General features: G+C 38.2%; 3 protein-coding genes across 8 annotated transcripts in view; 1 reads left to right on the top strand and 2 right to left on the bottom strand.

Moving 5' to 3' along the window:
• The window catches only part of aco1 (aconitase 1, soluble), a 32,824-nt gene extending 13,725 nt beyond the window's left edge, over window positions 1-19,099 (top strand). For both annotated transcript variants that reach the window (XM_088631199.1, XM_088631211.1), the window contains 17 exons: window positions 1,386-1,455; window positions 1,847-2,030; window positions 2,267-2,406; window positions 2,939-3,110; window positions 5,084-5,184; window positions 6,071-6,187; window positions 6,791-6,950; window positions 7,418-7,553; window positions 8,875-8,959; window positions 9,302-9,458; window positions 9,984-10,108; window positions 11,019-11,123; window positions 12,782-12,924; window positions 14,746-14,893; window positions 15,337-15,459; window positions 16,252-16,437; window positions 18,213-19,099. In XM_088631199.1, coding sequence (XP_088487325.1) covers window positions 1,386-1,455; window positions 1,847-2,030; window positions 2,267-2,406; window positions 2,939-3,110; window positions 5,084-5,184; window positions 6,071-6,187; window positions 6,791-6,950; window positions 7,418-7,553; window positions 8,875-8,959; window positions 9,302-9,458; window positions 9,984-10,108; window positions 11,019-11,123; window positions 12,782-12,924; window positions 14,746-14,893; window positions 15,337-15,459; window positions 16,252-16,437; window positions 18,213-18,329 — 2,269 coding nt within the window. In that variant the 3' untranslated portion in view covers window positions 18,330-19,099. The remainder of the gene's footprint in view (window positions 1-1,385; window positions 1,456-1,846; window positions 2,031-2,266; window positions 2,407-2,938; window positions 3,111-5,083; window positions 5,185-6,070; window positions 6,188-6,790; window positions 6,951-7,417; window positions 7,554-8,874; window positions 8,960-9,301; window positions 9,459-9,983; window positions 10,109-11,018; window positions 11,124-12,781; window positions 12,925-14,745; window positions 14,894-15,336; window positions 15,460-16,251; window positions 16,438-18,212) is intronic.
• A 537-nt stretch (window positions 19,100-19,636) lies between these two features.
• LOC148678065 (cerberus-like) lies at window positions 19,637-22,582 on the bottom strand. The gene is made up of 2 exons (XM_088631226.1): window positions 21,279-22,582; window positions 19,637-20,937 (listed from the first exon to the last, which is right to left on the bottom strand). Exons 1-2 carry the CDS (start codon window positions 21,816-21,818, stop codon window positions 20,620-20,622), a joined length of 858 nt encoding a protein of 285 aa, XP_088487352.1. The 5' UTR covers window positions 21,819-22,582; the 3' UTR covers window positions 19,637-20,619.
• A 963-nt stretch (window positions 22,583-23,545) lies between these two features.
• The window catches only part of frem1a (Fras1 related extracellular matrix 1a), a 59,883-nt gene continuing 55,938 nt past the window's right edge, over window positions 23,546-27,490 (bottom strand). For all 5 annotated transcript variants that reach the window (XM_088631168.1, XM_088631180.1, XM_088631177.1 and 2 more), the window contains one exon: window positions 23,546-26,483. In XM_088631168.1, coding sequence (XP_088487294.1) covers window positions 26,281-26,483 — 203 coding nt within the window. In that variant the 3' untranslated portion in view covers window positions 23,546-26,280. The remainder of the gene's footprint in view (window positions 26,484-27,490) is intronic.

Below are 27,490 nucleotides of genomic sequence, written 5' to 3'. Positions count from 1 at the left end.
ATGAAAATACACTTAAACTTCATTACTTCGGTGCTTAATAACAGGTAAATGGGAAAAAATAAGTCTAAGCAAAACAAGAAAAGTTGCAGTGCAGCCTGAATTTAAAATGTTGAGTGTGCTGGTTCTCCTAGCAGTGAAAAGAGATCTTGTTTTGTACTTTTTACTTTAACATGTGTGGTATTGTTCCTCACTCTCAGTGGAGCAGAGCAGGAAGGTTGTAATCATTGCTGCTTGTCTGAATGTAAAAAACTAATGGTCATGGCAAAGAAGAAGAAGAGCTCAGTGCTCCTGTACCTCAGTCCTCGCAGCAAGTACAAAAATGTGTACTATAATGCCAGATCTGTCATATGAGGTCAAACAAAAAACACTGAGAAAGTTGTCAGTTAACTTAGTTGGTCTCTGCCGTCTATTGTTTTCACACATGCCTTCCTGTAGTAGTTCTGTATGCACATTTCTAATTGATAATAAACAAACAATGCCATATAAATACAAATATTTTTTACCAAGCTTGAAAAGAAGATGGAGCTGTCATACAATATAAGAGGACAAATGAATCTAGTTAACATTGATCAGCTATAAATGAAATGCAGGAGGAACTAGGATTAGTATTAGTATTTTTTTAGAAAGAAATTGGTAACCGAGTAAAATTGGCATTTTTTTTTCATGGAGATTTGCAAGTACTTCAATTTTTACACGCAAATACGCATATCTTGCATTTTTGTAAGGTATGCAAAAAAATGCATATCTTGCATTCTGTCATTTTCAATTTGGTTGACAGCTGTAAATATGTAAAGTTTTGCAAGAGGTTATTAGAAAGATGGCTGGTTTGTAGGAGGAAAACAATCATTGTTTTTCAGTTTCAAATGTTCTCAAATGGCATCTTTACCACTGGCTTTGTTGCGTTTCTTTCATGGAGCGGTGGAAGTGTCAAGTAAGGAAATAACCTGCAAGCAGTGTGAGGCTCATTTGTTGAAAGCAAGTCCGTTTGTTTTCAATTGGCCATGTGGAGCACTCAAACAACAACAGTTATATTGGTAAAAAAAAAGCCCTAGTAGGTTTTGAAATGAATTGGGAACTTATAACACTTACTCAAAATGTACCCTTCATTCTGTGCTTTCCGAAGTACATAAACATCTTTGGTGAGGACCTTTCATCTCTCTGTAATTTCTCTTCCTTGCAGATGGATGCTGCTAAAATGATCATGCATACTGTATATAGAGCTGAGGTTGTTTGGCCTATGAGTTTCTGGTCTTGTTAGACAAGTGGCTGCTTAATGCAGTTAATATGAAACACGAATAGGGAGGAATCTATTGTGGTTGTCTCTACAGGTGGTTATGTGAGATATATTTTCGTGGCCAGTAAGAATACCTGTATTGTCTTTGCAGGAATGACAGTCTAAAGAAGAACCAGGATCTGGAGTTTGAGCGAAACAGAGAGCGATTTGAGTTTCTAAAGGTATTTCCCCCCTTCCCCCCGGTGGTATATATGGATGGATGCTACAGAACAGAACAAAAACTTTTAACAGTAAAGGTCTTGGGGCTGCCCAAGTGGCTGATCCAAGAAGGGCTTCTGCATTTCAAAGTTGTGATAAACTGATTTTTATTCCTCAGTGGTTATGTGTGCATGTATTCAGTTCGGATACACAATTGTCAGTTATGGTTGTGTTTCTTATGTTGTGTGTGGCTTCACAATGACTAACATTGACAGTTTGTTTAAAACAAAGAAATACAGGGAAGATGCCTTTGCAGTGAGCCGTTAAGCTCGTTAGTGTGATAGAGGAGTGAAGCCCTGTGATTATGATGTCAAGGAGGTACATGCGTGATTATGTGATCTCTTTGGTTTTCAGTGGGGGTCACAGGCTTTCCACAACATGAGGATCATCCCCCCAGGATCGGGGATTGTTCACCAGGTGAACCTGGAATACTTGGCCAGAGTGGTTTTTGACGAGGATGGACTCTATTACCCAGACAGTCTTGTTGGCACAGATTCCCACACCACCATGATTGATGGGCTGGGTGTACTTGGCTGGGGTAGGCCACCTAACATTGAGTCTACTTTTAATGAGCTCTGCTGTTTTTCCACTTTTCCTTCCCTTAATATAGGTGCATTAGTGGAAGGAAGCACTCAGTGCCATCAGACCCTGCATATCTTCGGCCGAGTTGTGTGATTTTAATTTCTTACGTGCATTGAGATGTCCCAACAAGGTGGTATGCTCGTGAAAGTTACTGTCACCTGTTGATCAGTATTACCTTGCTTTTCCCCCCAGGCGTTGGTGGGATTGAAGCTGAAGCTGTGATGCTGGGACAGCCCATCAGCATGGTGCTGCCAGAAGTAATCGGATACAGGCTGGTTGGAACTCCCCAACCTTACGTCACTTCGACAGACATTGTCCTAACAGTCACTAAGGTAGGATAAGAGTGCAGTGCTTCCCCTGGCACTACTCAGCTGCTGCTTAGCCAGGAGGAGCTGGTTTGAGGAAGCAGATTAATATGTCAGAGCCTCCTTGTGCAGATGAGGAATATTAGTTAAAGAAATTAGAAAAGGAAATTTCCTCAGTGTCTGATTGACGAGAATTCATGCGAAACATTTTTAGTTCATGCCGTCGGTAGTAGTAAAGTATTTTAAATAATATTGCAGTTTGATCACAAATTGCAAACTTCAACGGTCATATTAAGCACCTACTCTCCCTGTGCCTTGCAAAAGTCATTTTCATCTGTTTGTGAAACATAAAATAATAAAGGCTAGGATGTAGAATGTGAACACAACAGCTGGTTCAACTTTAAGACCGATCGTAAACGGGAAGTTTAAGAGATGATGTAAATGACACAGAATTCATTGTGGGCTGTTCTGGAACCTGATGTCTTGCCTTCCCTGAAGTTAAGGCACACAGTAGGGCCACACGATCGAGAGCAATCATGTCTGTCCTCTCTGCTCACAGCACCTGCGCCAGGTTGGGGTTGTGGGGAAGTTTGTGGAGTTCTTTGGTCCAGGTGTGGCTCAGCTCTCCATTGCTGACAGAGCCACCATCGCCAACATGTGCCCTGAATATGGAGCCACAGCTGCCTTCTTCCCCGTCGACCACATCAGCATTAAGTATTTGGAGCAAACAGGTACGGACAGAAACCTCACTGCCTGTGCTTTGCAGGTACCTATTTGTTTTACTGTCACTTTTTTGCATGAATTGGATTTTAAATCTTATACTGTGTATATATATATATTAAAATTGTATTCTTGAATCGGCAATCACCTCTTTTTCCCTCTCACACTGTATATTCCTGACCCAGTCTGGGAGAAACGAAATAGGTGTATTGCCTTCAGCAAATAAATACACTTTTAGGTCATTTACTTCTTCACTGGCACTGATGCAGAAACACAGACAGCAGGGATCTTGTCGTTAGAGAACGAAGAAGCTCCAACTGACAATTCTAGAGGCACACAAGTTCCCAGTTAGCGACTGCTAATTGCTTCACTGCTAAGCCTGGATTCAAAGTGAATCCCTCCACACTATAGTGTAAAACCTACAGTATATTGCAGTTGGAGGTTATGTACACTGAATTAATTTCTACACAGTGGCACAGTGCTTACCATTGCTGCCACCTAAAGCTGGGGTCCTGGGTTAAATTCCTAGGGTGCTATCTGTATGGAGTTTGTAGGTTCTCCACATGTTCTTGCACGTTTCTCTGGGTGCTCCCATTGCCTCCCACAGTCCAACGACATACTGGTAGGTTAATTGGCTTCTGAGAAAATTGACTCTGGTGTGAGTGTGTGCGTGTTTGTGTCTGCCTGGCCTGCAATTGACCAGTGTCTCGCCCAGAGTGTATCCTGTCTTGCGATCGTTGCTTGCTGGGATAGGTTGTGGCTCCCTCACAAGTCTGAATAGGATACAGTGGTTAGAAAATGAATGGTTGGATATTGCATAAGTACATATTTCTTTTTTTATAGACTTTTTACAAAGTTGTGCATTATATGTAGAATGTTTAACCTCTGCTCAGAATTCTGTTCCAGAGGGTTAGTGTATTTGTCACTTTGTAAAAGTAGGAACGCAGTTGCATTTAGTTTCAAGTTCAAGCTTCAAGTTTATTGTCGTTATACTCATACGCAGGTATATGGTATTATGAAATGATATTTAGCTAGCTCTCAGATGGTAAGAAGTACAAAAAAACACAACAACAATACAATTGTATAAGAAAAGAGACAGAAAAAAACAGGCAATGTGCAAAACAACAACAGGCAATGTGCAAAACAACAACAGGTAACAGGTAATGTGCAAAACAACATCAGATGTGCAAAAGCGCATTTAAGCAGTTAAACTTAAAATTACAAAATGGGGGTAGCAAAAGGAAAAAAGAAAATGTATAGATTATCAGTCAATAATAAAAGTTTTCCAGAAGTCTGTAAAGTTTTATTAGTTCAGCTTTATATAATTGTTGTTTGAAATTGCTTTATGGTCAATTGACAAATCCTCGTGATCACAAAGGAAGTATGACCTTTAATAGGATTTTTTATAATAAACAGTAAATTTATTAATTTGATAATTTACTGTTACATATTACGTATTAATAATTACAATTTTTAATTACATATAATTAAATAATTATATATTTATCTTTCTGATGACTGGTTTTTAAGGTTTTTGCTTTAGGGATTTCCTTAACTTCTTTTAGCTCTCTCTTCTGGAACACAAAGGGACCGTATTGCTCTGTCTTCCATAACAGAAATACTGTATAGTCTTGCAGCTTCCAGCTAATTTCATAGCAGAAAATTAGAAGATAAGGAACTATATGCATAAATAATGTTCAGAAAATAAAAAGAGTAAATCTCTTTCTTTTAATAAATACAGTACCTCCAGCACATACGGGAGCATGTGTTTTTAGCACTAATTCAGTAGCTGAGCCAGATCACTGAAAGCCTCTCCAAAATTTATCGCTGTTCATATGAAAGATTTCCTGTTAAAATATGATAAATAATCATTTCACCTCTTTATTCACAGACTTACTATATTCATTTTAGATTTTCCCCAATATCTATCACCTCTCCTTTAGTCCCACTCATTCTGCATGTTCTAATTCGTGTTTTGGTTCAGGGAGAGATGAAGAGAGACTGATTTACATTCAGCAGTACCTCAAAGCAGCTGGAATGCTGAGGGACTTCAACGACACATCCCAGGACCCGGATTTTACCCAGGTACAGTACAGGTCTGGGAAAGAAATCACTGGGGCCAACACCGTCCCATCAGAGCTTTTGTATTTATGTAGGTTTCAGTGTTAGCTTTGCAGATTTTTTTGGGTGGAAGATATTTACGGAAGAATTATTGTAAGAAGTTGATAAATAATAATAATAATAATAATAATAATAATAATAATAATAATAATAATAATAATAATAATAATCAACTTTATTTTATATAGCACCTTTAAATGTGGCTTCTCAAAGCTCTTTACCAGATGACAACAACTATAAATAAGAAGAATACATAAGATAAAAAACAATTACAATATATAGAGGAGACCGTGGATGGTGGTACTAAGAAAAACAGAGGGGTAAGGAATGGAATAAGTTAAGTAAAGGATGCAAATGCAAAGTAAATGCAGAATTGGTTGTCATTTACCATGACAACCATCATTTACTACCATCAGCTCCTCATGCCAAGCCACGACTGCATGAAGATGGCTGATTATTAGTCCATTATTAATATCACCGGTTATGTTACTTTGCAAGGCAGCTCCTATGCTGCAACTAAATAAATGTTACCTGTCACCTGACTGCATTGTTCCTCTTGAGAAGATACTAGTCGGACTCAACCCCCCTTGCTAACTGTCTCCCTACCCTGCTACTTTGAAGGTGTAATCTGGCTTAAACAGCATCTAGCATAACAGTAATATAACATTACCCCTGTCACATCTGAGTCCTAACTGTCCTGTATGTGTTGCAAGCAGAAAATGTTCATGGCTTAGAGTGGAGTTGAGCTTGGAAAAACAAGTGTATCATGGCAGAGGCAGCTCTAGTAATTCATCATCCTGTCCTTGTGTCCTCTGGCTCTGAGACCCTGCTGTCTGCTTTCTGTGCACAGGTGGTGGATCTGGACCTCAGCACTGTGGTCTCCTGCTGCAGTGGCCCCAAGAGGCCCCAGGACAAGGTGCCTGTGCTGGACATGAAGGAAGACTTTAAAAACTGTTTAGGAGCAAAGGTAAGATGCCACCTCTTGATTGGGATAACGCAGACCACTTGCTACAATTCACAAGGCTTGGAAAACCCAAATGTTCAGGTGAAGGCAAAAATCTGGAATGGTTGTTCACAGACATACAGGATTAAAATTCTTCTTCTCTAAAATAAAATACAAAATGTCGCCACAATCCGTAAAGCTTTCACTTACCGCCAATATTTTCGGACTTGGAGCAGAGCTTGGCAAAAAAATGTTATCCTCAGAAGGACTGTTTAAGATTCAGAAATTTCTTTTTTGGTTTGGAGGCATTTTATGTCAATTATGTAGCCAGTAAATAAGATACTTAGGAATTAACAATATAAAAAACCTTAATATGCTACTGTAAACAGAAAAGAAAAATGTGATTGGGTAATAATGTCAGTAGAATTGTTTTACAGTTATTTGAAGTAAAATTATAAAATATTTTGCAATGCTTCAGTCTTTTCTAGGAGGATTTGTGGCTGGCCGTAGTATCTGCAGTCTGGTTCTAACCTTTGAAGCTTTTTTGTAATTCTGTTTTGAGGGGAAACGTTTAGAATCATTTTACTTGAAAATGATATTAAAATAAATAACATTTCTGATTTTTAGCAAGGATTTAAGGGATTCCAGGTGCCCCCTGAGCACCACTCAGTTTTGGTCTCCTTCAAGTACCTGGATGCAGAGTATGAGCTGTCGCACGGGTCAGTGGTGATAGCAGCCATCACCAGCTGCACCAACACCAGTAACCCCTCTGTCATGCTGGGCGCAGGTACAGTACCTTCTCTGCATTGTCACTTCTCTGCCGCATACAGCACACGGACTGTGCCGTAATTTAGTGACACCGCTCTCGCCTCGTCTCATTTCTTTTTCGTTCCACCTCAAAAACCCAATTAGACCCAGCCCTTGCCACGTCCACAGCGGCACTGCAGTTATTCAACAGGCTTGCAAAAAGGCAGCTAAGAAAAAGACAGAAAAGTTCAATTGAAAAGTCTTATTTATCTGTGGTGCCGATTCTTTACCTGCTTGTTCAATGTGCAAGTTGGTTACAGAGAACTCACACTGAGCAGACAAGATGACATTAGGAAGGGTTTCAGTGAGCATCAAGGCTTGTTGGGTATCTAACAGAAAGACTGTTCAGAATTTGGTAGTTTTCAAATATTGAAATTTTTTTTGTCTTATTAGGCTTCCCTGCATGTGACTTTTTGCTGTGAATTTGAATAAACCTCGGCTTTTCAGGTATCTTGGCAAAGAAGGCTGTGGAACTCGGACTAAATGTGAAGCCGTACATAAAGACGAGTCTGTCTCCGGGCAGTGGCGTTGTCACATACTACCTGAAGAAGAGTGGAGTGATGAGTTATCTCTCTGAGCTGGGGTAACACAAAATTCACTTTAATCCTGTCCCCTCAGGACATTCAGCAAAAACTTACAGTAGTAGTGTTCTGGAATGTGTATAAAAGTTACTTATACAGTGTCTATATGTAGCTCCAGATCTTTTATGATTTGTCAGATATTCATGTTCTGTCAGTTCAACATCAGCTTTTGGCAGTGCCAGCTGTACCTGATCAACTTGACCACTAGGTGGTGCACCCTTGGCTACTAAATGGTGGTAACTACTATTGAGCCTAACAAACTGCATTAATTATATGTATACAAATGTATGTTTTTATTCTTTTTATTTAATTTTTAAAAATATAACTTCCTAAAGGTGAATTATAAAGGTCATAAGAACATTCTGCTTAATTTATGTGAGTTAATGTGATCAATTGTAGAAAAACAGGAATTTGGATTAAAGAATCTAGTGAAATCAATAAAGTATGGAAATTTCAAACCTTCATTGAGGGTACATAGCTTAAAAGCAGACAACATTCACGTTGTCATAAATAAGTGGAATCAAAACTTTCTTGTGAATGTAATATTTTTTGTACATTGAAAACACTTTCTCACTTCCATGCAATTTAATTGTAAGGCTCAGAAAGGAATGTCACTCATTTCTAGGAAGTCATTATGTTCATTAACGTGTATATTACAGACCACCGATTCTATTTATTCTGTTATAAAGTTAAGATTTATTTTCCTTAACTAAAAGTGTTTTTTTCATTTGATCGCCATCACCCTTCTCACTCTCCATCAAGGTAGACTTTTTTAAAACAACAGCTTACCATAAGAAAACAAGACAAAGCCATTCAGCCCATCATTCAGCTCATTCAATAGTAGTTAAGTGGTCCAAACTTCTCATCCAGCCATGTTGTGAAAGAAACTGGAGTATTGGCTTCAACATGTTGGCAGGGTCTCTTGTTCCACACCTCACAACCCTTTGAGTACAGAAGTGTCTCCTGTTCTTGGTTTTAAATGTGCTTTAATGTAGTTTCCACTTGTCCTATGATTCTTCTTTCCCTTTTTATTCTGAAGAAGTCTGCTGGGTTGACTTACCCCCTAACTCTTCTCTGTTCAAGCCTATAAAGTTTTATTTCCTTCAGCCTGAATGTCCTGAAATTCCTTTTCTTTTATTAAAGCACTTTTATGGTGACACTAGTAAAGTGGTCTGGACAGCTGTGAAGCAGGTACATGTGTGAAGTTTCCCTTGACTGAGAGTGAGAAATTGTTGTTATAAGGAATAGGTAAGGAATAGTGGTTCTGCATGTAATAAACCTGGATTAAGTGTGGGTTTTTTCAGACTCTCTTCTTCTCCGCAGGTTTGAAGTTGTGGGTTATGGCTGTATGACCTGCATAGGGAACAGTGGGCCCCTCCCAGAGCCAGTAGTGGAAGCCATCAACAAGGTACAGGGCGCTCACTGGTGCCGTACAGCTCTTATTGGAAAAACACACTCTTTAAAGGGTGCTTTGTTAATTTAAAAGAAATATGGAACAATCTTCAGAAAACAGGGTGTAATGGTTAACTTGGTATAGGATAGATCAGATTCAGTAATTTAACCCAGATCTGAACTGGGTTTTTGAAGTCTAGGCCCAGGTCCAGTCTGCATTCGCTATGTTTTTGCTAGGTTTGGTTTAAACCATTAAAGACTTTATCAATAAAGACACCGTAAAAAAAACAACATGCACATTTCAAGTGCTCAAGAAGAAATGTTGTTCCGGTGATTTTATGATTATCGTTGTTTTCAGAGCAACCTGGTGGCTGTGGGAGTCTTGTCGGGGAACAGAAACTTTGAAGGTCGCGTCCATCCCAACACGCGCGCCAACTACTTGGCCTCCCCTCTGCTGGTCATCGCGTATGCCATCGCCGGCACGGTGCGGATAGACTTTGAGAAGGAGCCATTGGGTGAGCAGCCACAAGGCAATTTTTTATACTCAAGGTAGCCTTGAAGTAAAACAAACCCAGAATTTTTAAATGTAGCTAACATCTGTTAACACGCACATTCCATCTGACGAACACCTCTCTATATGGGGCAAACAGAGCGCTGGTGGATTTTTTTGTGTTAATTTCGCAGCACTTGATTGATTACTTGATGTGTTTTCCCCCTGTTGTGGGACATGTTTTCAGAAAGAAGCAGTAGCTGCCACTGGCTAGTTTCCACTTGAGATTTTCATCAAGATTCACAAAACTCATAATACACCTGACAGATGCTACAAACCTATAAAACATCAATCCCTATTGAAAATAGAGTAAGGGGAGTGGAATTGTTTTTGTTATGAAAAAAATGACCCAAGGGAACAAAATTTCACCCGAGCAGAGCTTTCTAGTTAGGAGTATACTGTAGATCATTTCAAAATTTACAAGCCACAATACTAGCAGCCTTTTGGAGGAGGGAGGCATAGAATAATTCCCTACCAACTGTTTTCATAGGTGTCAGCCCTCAAGGTAAGAACGTCTTCCTGAAGGACATCTGGCCAACCAGGCTTGAGATTCAGGAGGTGGAGCGGGAGTTTGTCATTCCTGCCATGTTCAAGGAGGTCTATGAAAAAATTGAGGTAAAAAATAGTCCAGGGTTCTTATAGAAAATGGAGTAACTGAATTATGTACAGGCAGTATACAATCACTAACTGAAGTTTGAGAGTATTGCAATGAATGTCTCAGCATACAGCAGGCACATTTCAACGCAGCCTGATCACACTGATACATAAACCTTACTGCATCTAGTTGAGACAAAATGCTAAAATGCACTTAAAGTGTATGTACAGAAACTCATATTACATGTCAGATTTTCAGTAATGGGGAAAATAAAGTCTAAACTGAGCTTCAGAGTTAACTGTGAAACAGCGTTTTCATCAGTTGGAGAACATTTTCATGGATGTTCAGTTTACCAACATCAAATAGCATCTAAATAGAGGTTATTTCTCAGTGTTTGCTATTCAAGAATGAATTATTTGAATATACCTTTATTTGAAGGGCTTTTTGTGATAGATTCATTTCTTTGTAGTATGCTTGTAGCTGCCTTATGGGATGACAGAAATGAGAAAACACTGCCTATGACTGTGAATAGTCTTATTCTAAAATGTTCTCTCAATGCCTTAGCTAATTACATACATGTATGAAAATTAAGAATAAGAATTTTTAAGACTCAAAAGACAAAGTTTTTTACACTAAGGGAGATTGGTATTTGGAACAAGCTGCCCATGCATGTACTGTAGTTGTTGATTCCACTCAACTTTTCAAGATATGGTTGGCTATTAACTAAGAGAGAAAAATGGTTTGTAAACCTTTTTTTTATATATTGTATACAAATAAGAGAAGAAATTGCTTCATTTTTATAAGATGCTCAGGCTCTGCCTGTAACATGTCTCTTTGTCATTTGTTAAACCTCACTTCTAGTAGAAGGTAAATGCCGAAGACAGAGTTTCTGGTTTCATTGAATGTGATCTGACTGTGGTCTCTCTGTAGAAAGTAAATGAGCAATGGAATGCTTTAAAAGCTCCCTCAGAGAAACTTTACACCTGGAATCCCAAATCGACCTACATCAAACCTCCTCCTTTCTTTGATAATCTGGTGAGTGCACATTTAAACTCATAGCTTCAACAGGGTATTTAACTGCCAAAAAACTTCCTTTTGTATGGTAATTAATGTAGGACAAGAATATGACATAATAGACAAATTATCAGTTATAAAACATTCTGTGGAAATAATTTAATGGGCTTTGGAGACCTGGTACTTGAGGTAATGCTTAGTTATTAATGAATTAACTGTTTAAGTGCTGAAAATGTCATCAAGCCTGTACATTTTTCAAAAATGTTGTCTGTACATTTTTTCAGGTAAGAATGAATAGGGTCTTTCTAAGTATTATGACAAAATAGGATAGAAAATGGATAAAACAAATGAGAAATGAGGTGGAACACTTCAATCAGCCAAAACAATCTTGTATATTCTAGTTCCCACACAGACACTCTTGGAAGCTATGCAATGATATTACCAATCACTATGCTTTATTTATTTGTAGTGCATTCTCATTTAACATTGCTCTGACATTCCTTATGACTTCCCAACGACACTCCCAGCTTTCATTTGCCTGTTTATCTTCAGCTCTTGATCCTGACCACCCACATTCAATATCAGCACCCCGACATGAGGAGACTTGTCTCCTTCATTGCCTTGTGAAAACGCCTCTATTATTTTGCCTGATTACCCGTTGCATCTCTTCTCTCACTTGTTTTCTGTATTTTCTGTTCTGTTCATTCATTATTTGCAAAAATGATGTAAAAAATATGAACCATACCAGCCAGTAATCCCCGACACTGGTGAAGCGTAGTTCCAGCCTTGATATAAGACAAGGTTCTCGTCAGTGATGTTGTTCAGACCAGTTAAATAAAACCAGATTGAGTAGTAATCAGTGTAAAACAGTTTCATATATCCTTGAATTAATCAAGCTTATATATTCCAGCTGTGAGTTAATTGCAGTAACATCCGTCCATTTTCTAACTGCTTTATCCAATACAGGGTAACAGGAGAGATAGAGCCTATGGGCACAAGAAATTAAAAAAATCTATATTAATATGAAATATCCATCCATTTTCAGTTAGCTCTTTACCCTGAAAAGATCGTGGTTGATATTCACCAATCCTATAAACAGCCATTAAATAGCTATGAAAACTATCTCATGGTTATCTGCCAATAACCTTTGTCCTACAGACTCAATTAAAAAGACTAACAGCTGTAGGGATAAACGATGACTAACTACAGAAAATGCCTTTATTTAGAACCACTTTTTCTGAAATTGATCAGTTCCGCACTTTCTGCTAGACTGTTAGGGAAACATCCTTCCCCCAGATAACAAAACAAATTCCAGAAGTCCCACACCTTTTGGAACCAGAGCAGTTTCCAAGCAGAGGAAACTCAAAAGAGCTGGCAGCCCCGTATGTGATCTCTTGTCACAGCCTGAGGAATAGAGAGCAAGCCTCTCAAATAGTAATACGATGTCATTGCCCTAAATGTTTGTAAAGGTTTTGCAATTTGTTATTGCTTTGGCCAAACTGTAATTCATTGGTAATGGAAATTAAACTCCTTGAGTTTGAATTTTAGAAGCAGCTTGCTCTGACCAGCTGCACCTCATCAGCTGTGCTTATTCGTTGTTTGGGTTTCAACTGCACTGACCTTCCACCTTGGCTATTACAAGCTACTATAAAGAAATAAAGTTGGATTTCTTTCCATAGACTGTAGAGCTGCAGTCGCCCAAGTCGATCACTGATGCGTATGTGCTGCTGAACCTTGGGGACTCGGTGACAACGGACCACATCTCTCCAGCTGGGAATATTGCACGCAACAGCCCTGCAGCACGTTACCTCGTAAACAGAGGGTGAGAGACGCTTTTTTTTCACCACACCAGGCAGAGTGCATGTGAGCAAACAAAGCAAGCTGCTTGGGACTGGTGAAACTGCAGGGTTCAGACATTTCTAAATCCCCTTTTTTCAAGTCTTCACATTGGACAAAATAGCCATTGCTTTGAGGACATCATGTTGTAGCTCTTAGAAGTCTGTACATAAGTAAAGGTATTTTTGAAAATGTAGACTAAGATACCATAACTGCACAATACTATTCTCAAGCATGCTAAATGTGCTTTTTTTGACAGTTGTGTGTATTCTTACAAGAACAGGTGAACAGCTGCGTCAGCACGCGTAGGCTGCAAAGGAACAATAGGTTTATTCCATGCTGAAAAGAGAAGAAAGAAAACATAGCGTTTCGGCCGTGGAGTCTTCTTCAGGTGTTCTCACAAGAACACTTGATATTGTACTGAATTATATATTTATACTGTACTACAATATATGCTTTCAAGCTTTAGCAGTTATGGAATTTAAATTGACTAAATCAGTAAATCCTAGCAGGGGGCAAAATGTAGTCAAGTTAGTAGTTCTGCAGTGTTAATTATTTATAAAGCTTCTCTCGTGGCCATATGCATTTCAGTGATGGTCTTTTAATTTAAAGCGGTGTACATGAGAAAGTGCTATTCAGCCTGTTCAGCTTCTTAAGTAATGAAAAGCTAATTGATCCAAGGATCTCTTACTGTTACATATTGAAAGAAGCCAAGATATCAGCTTCAACAATGTGGCTGGTTGGCATGTTCCAAACTCTTTACTTGGCGTAAGAAAGTGCCTTCTGCTCACGGTTTTAATTGCACTTCCACATAGTTTGTATTTGAGCATTCTGGTTGTGATTGACTGTTCACTTTGAAGGAATCCTCTGGGTTGACTTTGTGAGCTCCTTTGAGCATTTTGAACATTTGTATGAGGTCCCCTCATGATCATCTTCGTTCGACACTATACAGGATATGTTCCTTCAGTCTGTGTAGGACATTTTTCTAAGCCCCAGGATGTATTTGGTTGTTCTTCTCTGGACTAATTCCAGACTGATAGTATCTTTGGCACTTGAACTCTAGAGCTTGCATGAGTAACCATTTAGAATCTAGATGTTTTGATAGTTTACTGCATTTGGGGTTTTGTGCAGCGTCTTTCAAAATGACGAACAAGAAAAAAACTGTTTCTCTAACAGTAGTTTGTTGTTATACACATACTGCACTATGTTTTGTCTTGAACTGCCCTCAGTGTCAAAGATCAGTCGGGTTATACGGTATGGGTTCCAGACTATCCAGACATTTTCAGACATTGATTTTCCAAGTTGCCTCCAAGCTACAAAAAATAAATGAGTGAACTGAATATGATTAAAGTGGTGTGTTTGTAGCCAACAAAAGGTTGCAAAGAGAGATTTTTATTTCACCTGGGAAAGAATCCATGCATATTAGTGTGAAATATTAATGTGTAGCAGTCCTTAAATAATTAGCATTATCCTAGTTTATCACTATGACCCAGTTCAATTTCAATTTAGATATCCAAAGCAAATTCATCATGTAAGAACAATGAAGATGAGCATTTTGAAATCAAAACTGATTTATCAAATTGTATCCCTCTTTTGTTTATAAAACTAAAATTGTTCCTGAAGTCAGATATAGTTCCCTTTTTCTAAATGATTTTTTCTCCTTCAACTGAAATTTGACAATCTCTTGGACTGAGAACACCAGAGTTGCCTTTTCCCTTACTTTGATCTTCAGAGCAGAATCTAAGCACCTGCCCTGGGATGTGTGATCAGGGCTGCCTGCTGTAACATGTGGCTTTTTACTTTACAGTTTGTGCCCCCGTGAGTTCAACTCTTACGGATCTCGCCGTGGCAACGATGCTGTTATGGCAAGGGGCACTTTTGCAAATATCCGTCTTTTCAACAAGTTCCTGAACAAGCAGGCACCAGAGACTCTGCACATACCTTCTGGAGAAACGGTACTGAAAACATTGGAGAGGAGTAGCTCTTAACTGCTTCATTATCAGTCTTTCAGCTAAATAAAGGTGTGCTGAGGTCTGTTGAAGATTAGTCACCTGGGATTACTAATTGACTTGTGTGCAGAGAACCATCATGGTAGACAAAACGTAGGCACAGCTGTCTTTGTAAGGATGATTAAAGCCTGTAAAAATCCCTCTCTAGACAGTCTGCCAGACCTTTTTGTCATTATTATTTTAGTGATATTGAGCATGAGCTGTATGTTTTTATTCCAGATGCAATATAAACTATATGTCAGAATGTCGCTAGTTGTATTAGCAATGTGATGGTGCTAGATGTGTGCTAAGAATCAGAATAATTCAGCTAGCTGTTGCTTTGCTACAGTATCGCCACCCCAGTACAGTGCAGTAGTCTTGATGTTTTTGGCACTTGTCTCCTGGAACAGCTGGATGTGTTTGATGCTGCTGAACGGTACCAGCAGGCTGGGTTTCCTCTCATCATCCTGGCAGGAAAGGAGTATGGTTCTGGGAGCTCCAGGGATTGGGCGGCTAAGGGACCATTTCTGCTGGTACAGCTTTGGTGTTTTCCATCCTCCAACTTCAGATTCCACCTTACCAAACAATATTTACAGTCTTAACAGTCATTACAAGAAGGGGCAGATGGGTAACCTTTTGTTCTGTTTGCCTTGCATTAAGATGACATCAGATCACTTTATTGGCCATATATAATTTCTTGTATTAGGAATTTGTCTTTTCACATACCCCAACTTGCTCTCCATGAGAGCAGAAAACTGTTAAGTTAACACCAAAGTGTGAATTACAGTGTATCCTGTGGGACTTTACAAAGCTGACAGCTCTCTCATTTGTAACCATTCCTATGTTCTATAAGGGGTGAGAGAGGAGAAATATTTTACAGTTTACGATCTGTTGTACATACTTTACAGTTTAGGATCTGGTGCCTACAGGTTTAAAAACACAAGTTACAAGATCGAGAGAAAAAAACATTTCTTGAACAAATATTAAGAAGTGCTAGCCTGGAGAAAGTTTTAAGTTAGTTTTAAGTTTTAAATGGATTTTGAAGTCGGATAGAGACAGGGAGACTTACACAGTCTCAGACAGAGCGTCTCCTTGGGAAGTCCTGTTGCCCACTGTATGGCAACAGTTGTTATGGTAATAAGCTATCGAAGCTTTATGAATTTTCAACTAAACGAGAAAAGTAGTTATTAAATAAATGCTTCCCAGGAAAGGAGGCCTGTGGTGTAAAAGCATATACACAGCAGTCTTTTCATTTTTCTGTGTAAATGTGGCTTGGTGCAGCGTGACAGACCCAGCAGCTGAGTGTTTGCCTTCCCTGCCTTCAGGGCATCAAAGCGGTCCTGGCGGAGAGCTACGAGCGAATCCACCGCAGTAACCTGGTGGGCATGGGAGTCATCCCGCTGGAGTACCTCCCTGGTGACACAGCTGAGTCGCTGGGCCTCACGGGGAGAGAGCGCTACACTATCGTCATCCCTGACAAACTCACGCCCCGGATGATTGTCAACATCAAGGTATACTCGCCGTGTTCAGTCCAGAAAATGGCTGCAAGCGCTCGGGTAGATGGCCGACTCCAGCTGCCAGGAGTGACTTGTTCTGTGTTTCATTCCTAGGCTTCTCACAGAATCCTTCACCCTCATGTAAATTCCACTCTCTGTCGTTAGTCTTCTACACTCTTCTCCTCAGCCGCACATCCTCCAAAGTCCTGTCTCTAATTTCTCTTTAATTTTAAATAATCCAAAGTTTACGTGTTCTTCAAGCAAACAAGAGAACAGGCAAACAGTTTAATCCAACTTGAACTTCCATTTGCACACTCGTGCTTTCATTTAGAACATCTCACATTGTTAACACCTTTTAAAAAAAATACTTTTCCAAAAGGGATTTTCTAAGTATCTCTGGGAAAGGCTGAAGATGTTCTTTCACATGGGCTAGATGCAAATATGCCAAAAACGCCAAAGGTGTTGTGTGTTATAGTTTCGCCTGGTGATAACAGTTGCAGGTAGCTGCTTCCTGACACACAGGAAGGAGACCTGACTTAAAATGCTTCTGGCTCTGCTTCTGTCATGCATTTTCAACCGAGCACATGCCTGTGATTTCACTGACAGCTTTGTGTAGACATCCTCACCTATGCAGCTGTGCAAGTCAAACGAAAGGTTTTAATTAAGTAAAATTACTTCAGAAAAGGTATAATAAATGCAGGTGTTTTCAAATATTATATCTTTGATTTAGAAAAAAAATGTGAGTGTAAAGACAAGATATTTATTATTAGTGGAAGGGGCAAAATGTGTTTTTACTTCTCCTTGATGGATTATAATTATAACAGGTATTTTGTAGTGGAAGTGATACATTGTTAGCTCAGAAACATCTTAGGTCTGGTTGTTTGAGATATCAGGGTGTCAAGGTAACAGAAAAGTACAAAATGAATGTGCCTAACCCTAGACCATGATAATAACAAAACACCCATAATTATATTTAAACTAGCCTTGGAGCAGTTCCCCCTGCATATTTTAAAGGTATAATAACCTTTTGCTTTGAAGACTTTTTTTCTCTTGCAAATGTTTATAAAAATAATACATACAGTGCAGAGAAAAATGTTGTGAACCCCCTACTTTGACCTACAGTGCCAATAAAAGTCTACACACCCTTTTCAAAGTAACACATTTTATGGCCTAAAAGCCTGAAATCACAAAAGTTTGTAATATATTTTACCTTTACAATTGTAACACACAAAACAACAATAACAAAGTAACACACAGCCTCCAAGTGAAAAGCAAATGCTCAAACATTCTGAAAAATAATTACAATTTAGACAGGGCTGCCCAAACTACGTGTATTGTTTACCTGTTACCCAGTTATTTAAACACGACTGAAATTACCCCCTTAATTGTACAGTAAACTATGGGTTAACATATTGTTGAACATACATTGATTCTTATGATTTATTTCTTCTTCACCATTGTATCTGAGAAACCATTAAATTGGTGAAGGTAACCCCTTTTGACTATTTAAGCAAATACCCAGTGTTGAATAAACAAGGGTATTGCAGCAGTAATTGTATTGCAGTAAATTGTAATGTCTAGAATTATTTTGGGGATGTTCACAAACTCTGCACTGTACATGAATTTAGTATTCATTCATGTTTGAACAGAAGCATCTGTACTGTGAAGGCAATGATCCCCTAAGATTGGTCTGATTAGAGATTTTAGTTTCTCTACTGCCGAAAGGACAGGCAGTCATCTTTGCCTACAGTTTAACCACTGTTTAACTGTTTTCTTCTTGGCTTCATCAGCTGGACACAGGGAAGGTCATCCAGGCCCTCGTGAGGTTTGACACAGACGTGGAGCTCACATATTTCCACCACGGAGGTATCCTCAACTACATGATCCGCAAAATGCTGGAGAAATAGCGGAGGAGCCGTCAGGTGCAACAGAAGCTGGAAGTAACATCCTTGATCTAGGGGGAAAGCTCACAAGAGAAAGGACTGACACAGACACACATTTCTCTGTTTTCTTTTGACCTTTGTGATTTTTAAATTAACCTATAGTACACATAATTTTTTTGCCTGTTGGAGACAACAGTTGAAAGAGAAGGGAACACTGGATGTTTTTTTGAATGAGTGCAGATACCTCAGTGTAAATGCCATTGCCAGCACTGGTTGACTTCTTGCCCTACCTCATTGTCAAATTGTCTTCAGTGTCCCAGATAACAACATTTTGTTACATTGGGTGCCTAGTCATTCGTCCTTGTGCCATTGGCTTTGGTCGTTGGGTTTCCCTGACCGATCCAGTCTACTTATTTTCTTTTAGATGTCGCTTTTTTTGTCAGTGTACTTGTGGTTGTTTACTTTAACCCCTCCTTTTAAATCATGAGCCAATATTTTAACAAAATAACAGAGAAATGTGGCAGTTCTCAGCATTATTAGCAGGTAGTTACATACACAGTAAAGACTTCTTCTAGCATATCATCTTTGTGTTCCTAGGTCCTAATCAGTGCTCCCTAGATGAATTTATGTAATGCTCCTAATCACTTATTATTAAATCTGTAGACACCAGCAGAACGTGAGGTCTGTCATTTCTTTATGGTATGGTATGCTGCTTATCTTCGGTTGATCATGGTATAGGTAAATGTGACAGTATGGTTCTAACCTGAAATCTAATTAAATGTATTTTCAAATCATTTATACAATTTGCTTGATTCTTTTTAACCCTTATTTCCTTGTCAGCTAATTTTATTCATGATTAATGCTTACATTTGGATTGTCAATAATGCACTTAGTTTTATGATTATTATGGAATCTACTTTTAGAAAAGAGGATTCACAAAAGTGTAAGACAACTGCAATGGCTAAGTTGTGGTTTTATTAACTGCAAGTGCTGTTTTTCCTGTTACTAAAACATTATTAAGTTCTACTCCGAACAATATTAATAATGACATAGAACCAGGCACTCGTTTAATGTTGAAAAGATGGGTAATGATAAAAAAGTATTAAAAGAACATTTCAACTGCCAAAATTCATAACAACGCAAACATAACGTAGTGAAAGTCACTTGTAGTGGTTGTAAAATGTATGTATTATTTTTTGTTTGCTAGATCAATATTTCTTAGTGATGAGTATATAAAGTGTTTACTATGTTGTAACCAGGACATTTTCAGTTCAAACAGGACATAAGGAAAGCTCACAGATGACTATTTAGCCATTTTTAAGGTACTTTGCAGTTATGTTTTATTCAAAAAGAGTTCTTTTGCTCAGGCTCAAAATTTTTGATAGCTAGTGTTGCCTGCTTTTATGAATGTTGTATTTTTTCAGGCTTTCAAATGGCACACCAAGACGAAAAATTGAATTGTGCAGGTCAGGTTTCTAATTTCTAATGAATTTCTAAATTATATATTTTTCCAATACAACCTACAGATGGTACAAAAACGACATGGTGTTTCATAGGTTGAGCTCAAATCCAGATGTTTGAGCAGTTCCCCTCTTTTCTCTGTCCAATATTATTGACTAATCTTTTGATAGACCCCCATATCTGTTATCACATCCCTTCACTCCATCCTTAACTGCCAAATATGGACACTTTCATTCTGTTAATACTAATTTTATATATAGCAAGTCAGAAAACAATAAAACATAATATTCTTTGGGGAGATGGATGTTTTCAGACATATTTCAAGGTTAAAACCTTTATTATATTCTGAATGTCAAAGAACTGCTCCAAAAAGTAGCTTAAAATAAGAAAATAAGTGTAGGAATTTTTTTAAGGAGTGGTAGTTACCCACCAAAATATACAGCTTCATATCTGGAATAAACATTTTCTTGAGATGTGATTTAGAAGATTTGGGAGACACTGCAAAACTTTTGCAGTCCTGGACATTGAAGGTACTCTTGGTCATGTAAGCCATTTCTAAGTCTGATGTAAATTTCCTAAGGGTGGTCAAGAGATGAGGAGCCAGTCATCTCTAACAGGCCCACACCTCACATGAACAGAAGAAAATGATCACGTAGTTGTACAATCAAGACAAGAAATATAACAGAAAATCAAATTAGCTTAATCACTGATGTTGTCGTTGATATTTAAAAACAGTCATTTTGAAACAAATATGAATGTAGAAAACCATTTAATAGTACAGGAACCTGGAAAAGTGACAGGCACTTGAAGTTGAAAACAGGTGACGAAACTCTTCCCTCTGCTGCACCTATCATTAGTAGGTGTCATGGCCGCTTTCCTCAGCCTGATTGCCCAGGTGACTAGGGTCCATGAGAAAGGGCCCTGGCTGGTGAGGATGGCTCCCTTTCTGAACCTCACATTGACAGTCTTCCACCATCATCACCACTTTGGTGACTTGTAAGGAGCCCTTGCAGTTAAGTTGCACAGTCTTCCTGGTGAACCTGACAGGGAAGCAGTATGAGCAGAAGGCGTAGTGGCCGTCTTCATTTCCGGGGACGTGGATGGAACTGCACTTCCCAAAGCACAGGTTGTTCCTGAGCACCATATTCTCACAGTTATCATGGGCCACCGTCTAGAATTGCAGAACAACATGCGGGTCATTTCAGCATTCATCCACCATCTACCTATATCAGCTGGTGAGAGGTACGGACACTTTCATTCTATTTATATGTCAGCACTACACCTTTTCCTGCTTTACATTTTTTTTTAATTTAGTAAAACCTTAACTTATGTACTGTGTTCCTATAAGAACAGACAAATACAGGTAGCTGGAAAATCCTGTAAGAACACTGAATTTGATCTAGTTCACATTACATTCATCATCAACTCCACTTTAACATTTTAAGAAAAATGGGTAGACAGCAGGGTGTGCTGGAACTAGAGATTTTAAACTAGATAACGTTTTTTTCTTACCTGTAAAAAGGGCAGGGCCTGACACGTCTGCTGCAGCACTTCGATGTTACTAATGGGTAAGATGGTATGGGTGTCCGATCTTCTCCTGAACAAGAAGTGGTTCCAGAACATTTTGGCATTTTTAAATTGAGAAGCTGATGCTGGATCCCTGAAACTGTCCGAAGGAGTCGGTTTCACATCGCCGCGCAAACTGTTGGTAATTAAGCGGCTGATGCGTTTTGTTCCTAAATCATCAGACCTTAAACCCTCTAAGCGCAACTCCAGAGAGTGAGCTGCGGGCATTTTCCCAAAAGACGCCGCTAATCTGCTGCCCACTTTATTGTTTGTCCCGTGGGTCTGGTTGGCAAAATTTTCAATCGCTTTTCTCAGTCCCCTTGCAGTACCTTCGTTGTAGGTGTTGGTAAACAGATCTAATACCGGATCCCTTTTATGTTGTTGGTCTTCTGATTTTCTCCATACATCGTAGCTGTGTATGGTCCATCCTTGAATCTCTGTCTGGATTGCAGTTATTACCAGAACAATAACGGCTGTGGTAAACATGATTAAACATTAATTTTTTTTCCTGGCTGCTCCAGAATACGTCGTCCGATGCGTATGCGGGAGCACTTTTGTAAAGCGGGGATAAAAAGACCCCTTCTTATGTGAACTCGGAAATTCATTATCTGCATTAGTGTCAATGGGGGGTGTATCATTGTGCCAAACTTCACAAACAAGGTCTAGATTTTAATTATGATAAAGTACGTGTTTATGTTAACCCCTTTGTCACATCAGTGTTTTGCTAGAAAGTCCCTCTTTGAAGTTGTTTTCTCTCTAAACAAACAGAGAAATGTTTATTGTGGTGTCTAAAGCCTATGCATATTGGCCGATTTAACACTGGTGTAATGGGTTTTGCATGCGTATGTTCCCATACTTTCGTATACAGAAAATGTAGCCATCGATAACAGAAATACATAATATCTGAAGTCAAAATATAGTATTTAGGTCAGATACTCGGTTGACTTCAACGTATTCAAGTTAAACCGATTGTAATGAACAATATACGTGTGTAAATAAAGTTCCCCATAGTTACAAAGTTAAAATTAGTGGGCCAGCCGCTGATTTCTCCTTTAACAGTTGCTTTTAAAATCTCGTCAAAACCATAAGCAAATTAGACAAGTCAAGTCTGGTCTGCGAATTAATGGGCAGTTTGTAACCAATTTTGTCGTTATGGCGAATTAGTTATGAACTACTCAGACAGATGAGGTAAGAAATACGTAATGTATACGAGCGTAGTTTCTTAAACTTTCAGCTGAAATTCTGTGTGATTATAAAAAAAATCTGAAAAAAGATTTTCCGAAGTTCATACCACCCTTTGATAAATTAGATAAAGTCGATAGGTTTGATGAAATGCATACATATTCTTCAATCTGAAACGTTTTAATTGACATATTAAAACAAACGTATTTTTATTAGCCTGTATTGTTTCACTCTTCTTTATAAATACTGTAGAGACCTGTTCAATGCAATACTAACCACAGCGCCACCGTGCTGCTTACGTAACAAAGTATAACAAATACTTAAAAAAATAAGCGATGCAGTACTGAATTTGTGGTCTGAATAGTCCCAGATAGAGTTGTATAATGGAGGAAAACTGCGGTCTTTGATTTTAATTTCGAGCGAATTTTTAATGGGCCGGTACAGTGGTGCCGTGGATAGCATTGCCACTTCTGGACCTGGGTGCTGTCTGTATGGAGTTTGTACGTTCTCCCTGTTTTTGGATGGGTTTTCTTACTTACATACTTCATTTTCCTCTCACAGTCCAAAAATATAGTGGGAGGTTAACTGGCTTCTGGGAAAATTGACCATGGTGTTAGTGTTTGTGTCTGTGTCTGCCTTGTCATTGACCAGTGTCCTGTCCAGAGTGTACCCTGCGTTGCACCCCTTGCTAGCTGGGATAGTAAATGGATGGACCATTTACAAGTTCAATGGAAACCACAGGTTTTTATTTAAACTATATATAAAATCTGAGGTTTACATTGAAATTTTAAATTTTCAACTGTCTCTCCATTTTCTAACTGCTTCTTCCAATATAGGGTGCCTGCCTTCTTTTGCAGGTAAACATTATTAAGGCATTGCTTAAAGCATAAGGTTTGTATGAAAGTGCTCATTCAAAGCTCAAAAACCAAGAGCCAAGACAATATAAAAGGGTTAAAAATTGATTCATCTCTGGCTGCTGGAAACATAACAAAGATATTTCTGGTTTACAGGACAGACCACAAAATAACAACTGAGCATATAATTACAGTTTATTTTTAATTATAGTCATCAATATAATATCCCACTTGTGGCTTATTATACTTCTTACATTATTATGTGATTAAGAACTTGGCAACTGAGAATCTTTAAATCTGAGATACTCATGAAAAGTCCTTGGTATTACAAAAACACGTACATTAATTTCATTTCCACATCAGACAAACAAACTGATGCCCTGGAAAGGAATTAAACACCACATTATGTGCAGATATTTTTTCTGCACTCAGGGATTTTTTAAATGAATGAGTAATACATTTCTGAAATATCAAATGTGACAGCCTCGCGTATCCTTTTCTTACAATATCTTTTTCTAAGAATATTTTATTTCTCTGACCAGGTAAATCTTGTTTGTTGTAAAAAACTGTCTGTGCCATACTTGCACTATACATTATATTAATGTATAATTACAATATAACTATTACCAGTCAGATATGAGCCTCAGGGACATTCATTTACAGTAAAAGTGTGGAAAAGTATCCATCACTGTTGATGTGGCATAATAATACTCATGTTGTTGGTTTCCTTAAATATGACTGTTTATTCTATATAAGAAGTGTATCTGTGCCTTTATATGGTAATAGAATAATACTTATAGTAATGTTTGTGCTTTTTAAAAAACAAAACATAGACTATAGAAATTATTATGTAAAATAAAATAAAATAAAAAATTTCTTTTCATTAGACAATTGTGTATAAAAGAAATCTGATTTTAATCGTTTATCTATGTTAATACTAAATTTATTATTAAAAACAAAAAGACTATATGACAATACAAGATACCAAACACAGTGTCTGAAACTTCGTTTACGCCACTTTCTACAATATATAGTATAGTCATAACTGCGAGGCAAGGTGAAAGTTCTCAAGAAGGGATACACTTTGTGCTAAGAATCCTGAGGCTTGTGCATTCTAATCTTCCTATACTCTGTGCTGCAGGGGCTGCTACCACTGCAATACCCAGTTCATCTGTGCAGTTATTTAAAATGCCTGACAGACTTTAGGAGGGACATCTGCACTCTACTGAGTGTGGACCTCACACTAGAAAGGATGTGACAGTTAACACTCCACATTGAGTAGTGGCTTTATTGGGTAGCAGATCTGTGTCTGCCACCCACACTTCAAAGACCTAAGAGGAAAAGGAATTTAAGAAAGAGAATCTTCCAAAGACTGATTTCATTGTAAACAGTCTGTGGGATAAAAAGAAAATGTAAACACATGTGTAATTGTGTGTCTTTTTTATGGTAAGAGTGCTGAACACTCAAATATGTTAAGCAGGACTTTGAATGTAATTGGGGTAGCAAAGAGGGGGCTAGGTATTATTTTGTTTGCAAAATAGCGTGTTCACAGAGAGCATTTTATGTAAATAAGGCATCTTGGCTCCTCCGTTTATGCTCCTTGCATGGACTGAGGACATCAATATGGTATAATTTTTTGTAAGAATCATGTGACAATTTCAGAGGGGTCATAAGTATTAGACATGCAAATTATTTGAAGAACACATTAATTTGAATTAATTTGGCTAAGATTTGTTTTAAATTAAAATAATCCATTTCTGGATTTTATATGATCTGGTTTTATTTTTTACAAAGTTAAAAAGAGAGAATGTATTATCTGTTAAGCAAAATGAAAGTAGTGCCATGTTCAGTTTCATGGTTCAGAGGAATTTTGAGGCTGTTTCTACCTGATGGGATTTATGAATTACTTGATAACTGACATATTTCTCTATCATTTTATTCTGGAAGGTAATTTTTAAATAACAGTGAAATAGATGTAAGACATAATATTAGACACACTGAAGATAATGAGACACTTACGTCCTCTGTTGTCATAAACTCTATTTCATTATTAACTTGTTCTTGTGATGGGTTATTTGAACAGTTTTAGGACAGTTCCTGTCATTAGTATAGCATAGCGTTTTGCACTGCTGTACAATTTCTTTGAAGTTTAAATTCCTATGTTTCACAGAGAATGCTATGCTATAAAACGGAATGTTATTGAGGTCATTTTTAAACTAAGTTTGAAATTTGCCAATAGCCTGATATAAGAGACTTTTCCCTATTTGATGTTCTTCTGCACTCTTGTCTGCGGGACACACTATAGCTTATGTTTTTATGAAATGTGCACTCAATGATTTAGTATGTTGTAAAGATGGTATTTGGCATGTGCTCTGTGTATTAACATTTAGGAAAATCTGATCTGATTTCCACTGGCTTCTTAGCAGCTGTGAATGCTGCTAGCTAGTGGTACTTCAAAGATGATACTACTGTATGTACAATAATCTATGAGCCTTGTTTCTAGTAGTACAATTTCTTGTTACAGTATAAATTTAAAATGTTACGCACTATTGAAATCTCAAACATCAAAACTGAGTTAAAGAATATGTAAACATATAAGGCTTTCATGAAGCAACTCTGACCTGTTATTGATTCACATTTGAGAGTTAAATTTGCCACTTCTTTTTGCAGGGCTATTTTACAGTACTGTATGTGCAGTGTTGCAATCCTGAGATGCATTTTGCCATTTTATTACTGGTGCTTTGTGTTGTTATAGAAGTAACCTTTACTACCACTGGTTTTATGAAACGCATCTTTAGTTTTTAACCTTGCTTAATTAAAAAATAAATAAATATGACTCTCTTGATTTAATGTCCCTTCATGCATCTTATCTTGGTGCCTGTGCTTTGGTCTTCGTTCAGCTTGCGTGCTGCTCAGGTCCTAATGTAACATATATAGTGATGTCTTCTCCCCTTTTTACAGTCTTTAACTTGCCACTTCCCTCTTCTCCACACCAGCACACAATTCTTCCCTGCCTTCCTCTTCACCCTGGGAGGCCCCTTCCTCCAGTTTGTGAAGGTCACTGGCTCACCTCCGACCCACTCCCACTTTCCGGTGTTTTCTCTGTCATTCAGGCCTAATGGGCAGAGGGAGACAAATGAAAATTTTCAGTCTTTTTCTTAATGTAGTAAACGTATTTGAAATGATTTTTTTGTTATCCACTTCTTCTGTTTACTCCCCTGATTCCTGCACCCTTCCACAACCCTTTTAAAACCAGAGATGCATGCACAGGAATGGCTTCTGTGAGCTGCAGACCAGTCACTTTGTTTTAGTCCTGTACAGTGTCTCTTCTGATGGACACTCCACCAAGTCATGTTGGTACATGTGAAAGCTGCTAGGGATTTTTCTTGGACATCCCCATAAAGCTGGTTGAATTTGAATTTGTCACTTTCTTGCAAAATGTCACACAAATGTCCCAGACCAGGGAAACACAGAACTATGTGAACTGTGGCAAAGTACAGTTACAATCCAGTGGTTAACAGTGCATATCCCCATCTGTGTGGCTTGGTTCACTTTGCAGGCTGAAAATGATCTACTTAGGAAAGGGGTCAACAACCCTTCCAGTCTTGGAAGTCACTGCAAATCGTCATTGTTTTTAAAGCAGCCAGCCTGCCACTAATCACCAATCTGGTCCAAGATCGGTATATCTGATTGAGACATCTCTGGGATTTATGTCTTATTGCATATTGCGCCTGGCTCAGCTGATGTGAGCCCAGTAGAGCACCTGTGGGATGCACTGGACCGACATATGATGTGGGGATTTGTGACCATGTACACATGCATCTCCATGAGTGGAATACATTTCCCTAGCCAGATTTAAATGCTCATGTAATGGTGATGCCATTGTGAGCTGTGAGCATTGCTGGCATCTAATTCAAGATTAATTACTTGTTTGTTGAACTACTTGTTCATTGAAAAATTGACTCACTTGGTATTTAACCTCCTTTGATTCAATTATTCCTGTTTAGTAAACATAGACACAAACAGTTTGGAGTGTTTTTAATGCTCCTGAATTTCACATTTTGATTTTTTCAGTTTTAAGAAAATTTGTTCAGCGAAGATGGCTTTCTAACAATAAAATAT

This window comes from Lepisosteus platostomus, chromosome 1 (genome assembly GCF_059453375.1).
Source record: "Lepisosteus platostomus isolate fLepPlt1 chromosome 1, fLepPlt1.hap1, whole genome shotgun sequence".
NCBI classification, from domain to species: domain Eukaryota; kingdom Metazoa; phylum Chordata; class Actinopteri; order Semionotiformes; family Lepisosteidae; genus Lepisosteus; species Lepisosteus platostomus.
The sequence above is the reverse complement of the archived record's forward strand: the minus strand, read 5'-3'. Positions and strand labels throughout refer to the sequence as shown.

Excerpts from the sequence above, each read along its gene's own strand:
- LOC148678065 (XM_088631226.1), bottom strand. The coding sequence starts at position 21,818 with ATGTTTACCACAGCCGTTATTGTTCTGGTAATAACTGCAATCCAGACA. Across the intron at positions 20,938-21,278 it reads AGGCCCTGCCCTTTTTACAG|ACGGTGGCCCATGATAACTG; the intron begins GTAAGAAAAAAA and ends CTGCAATTCTAG.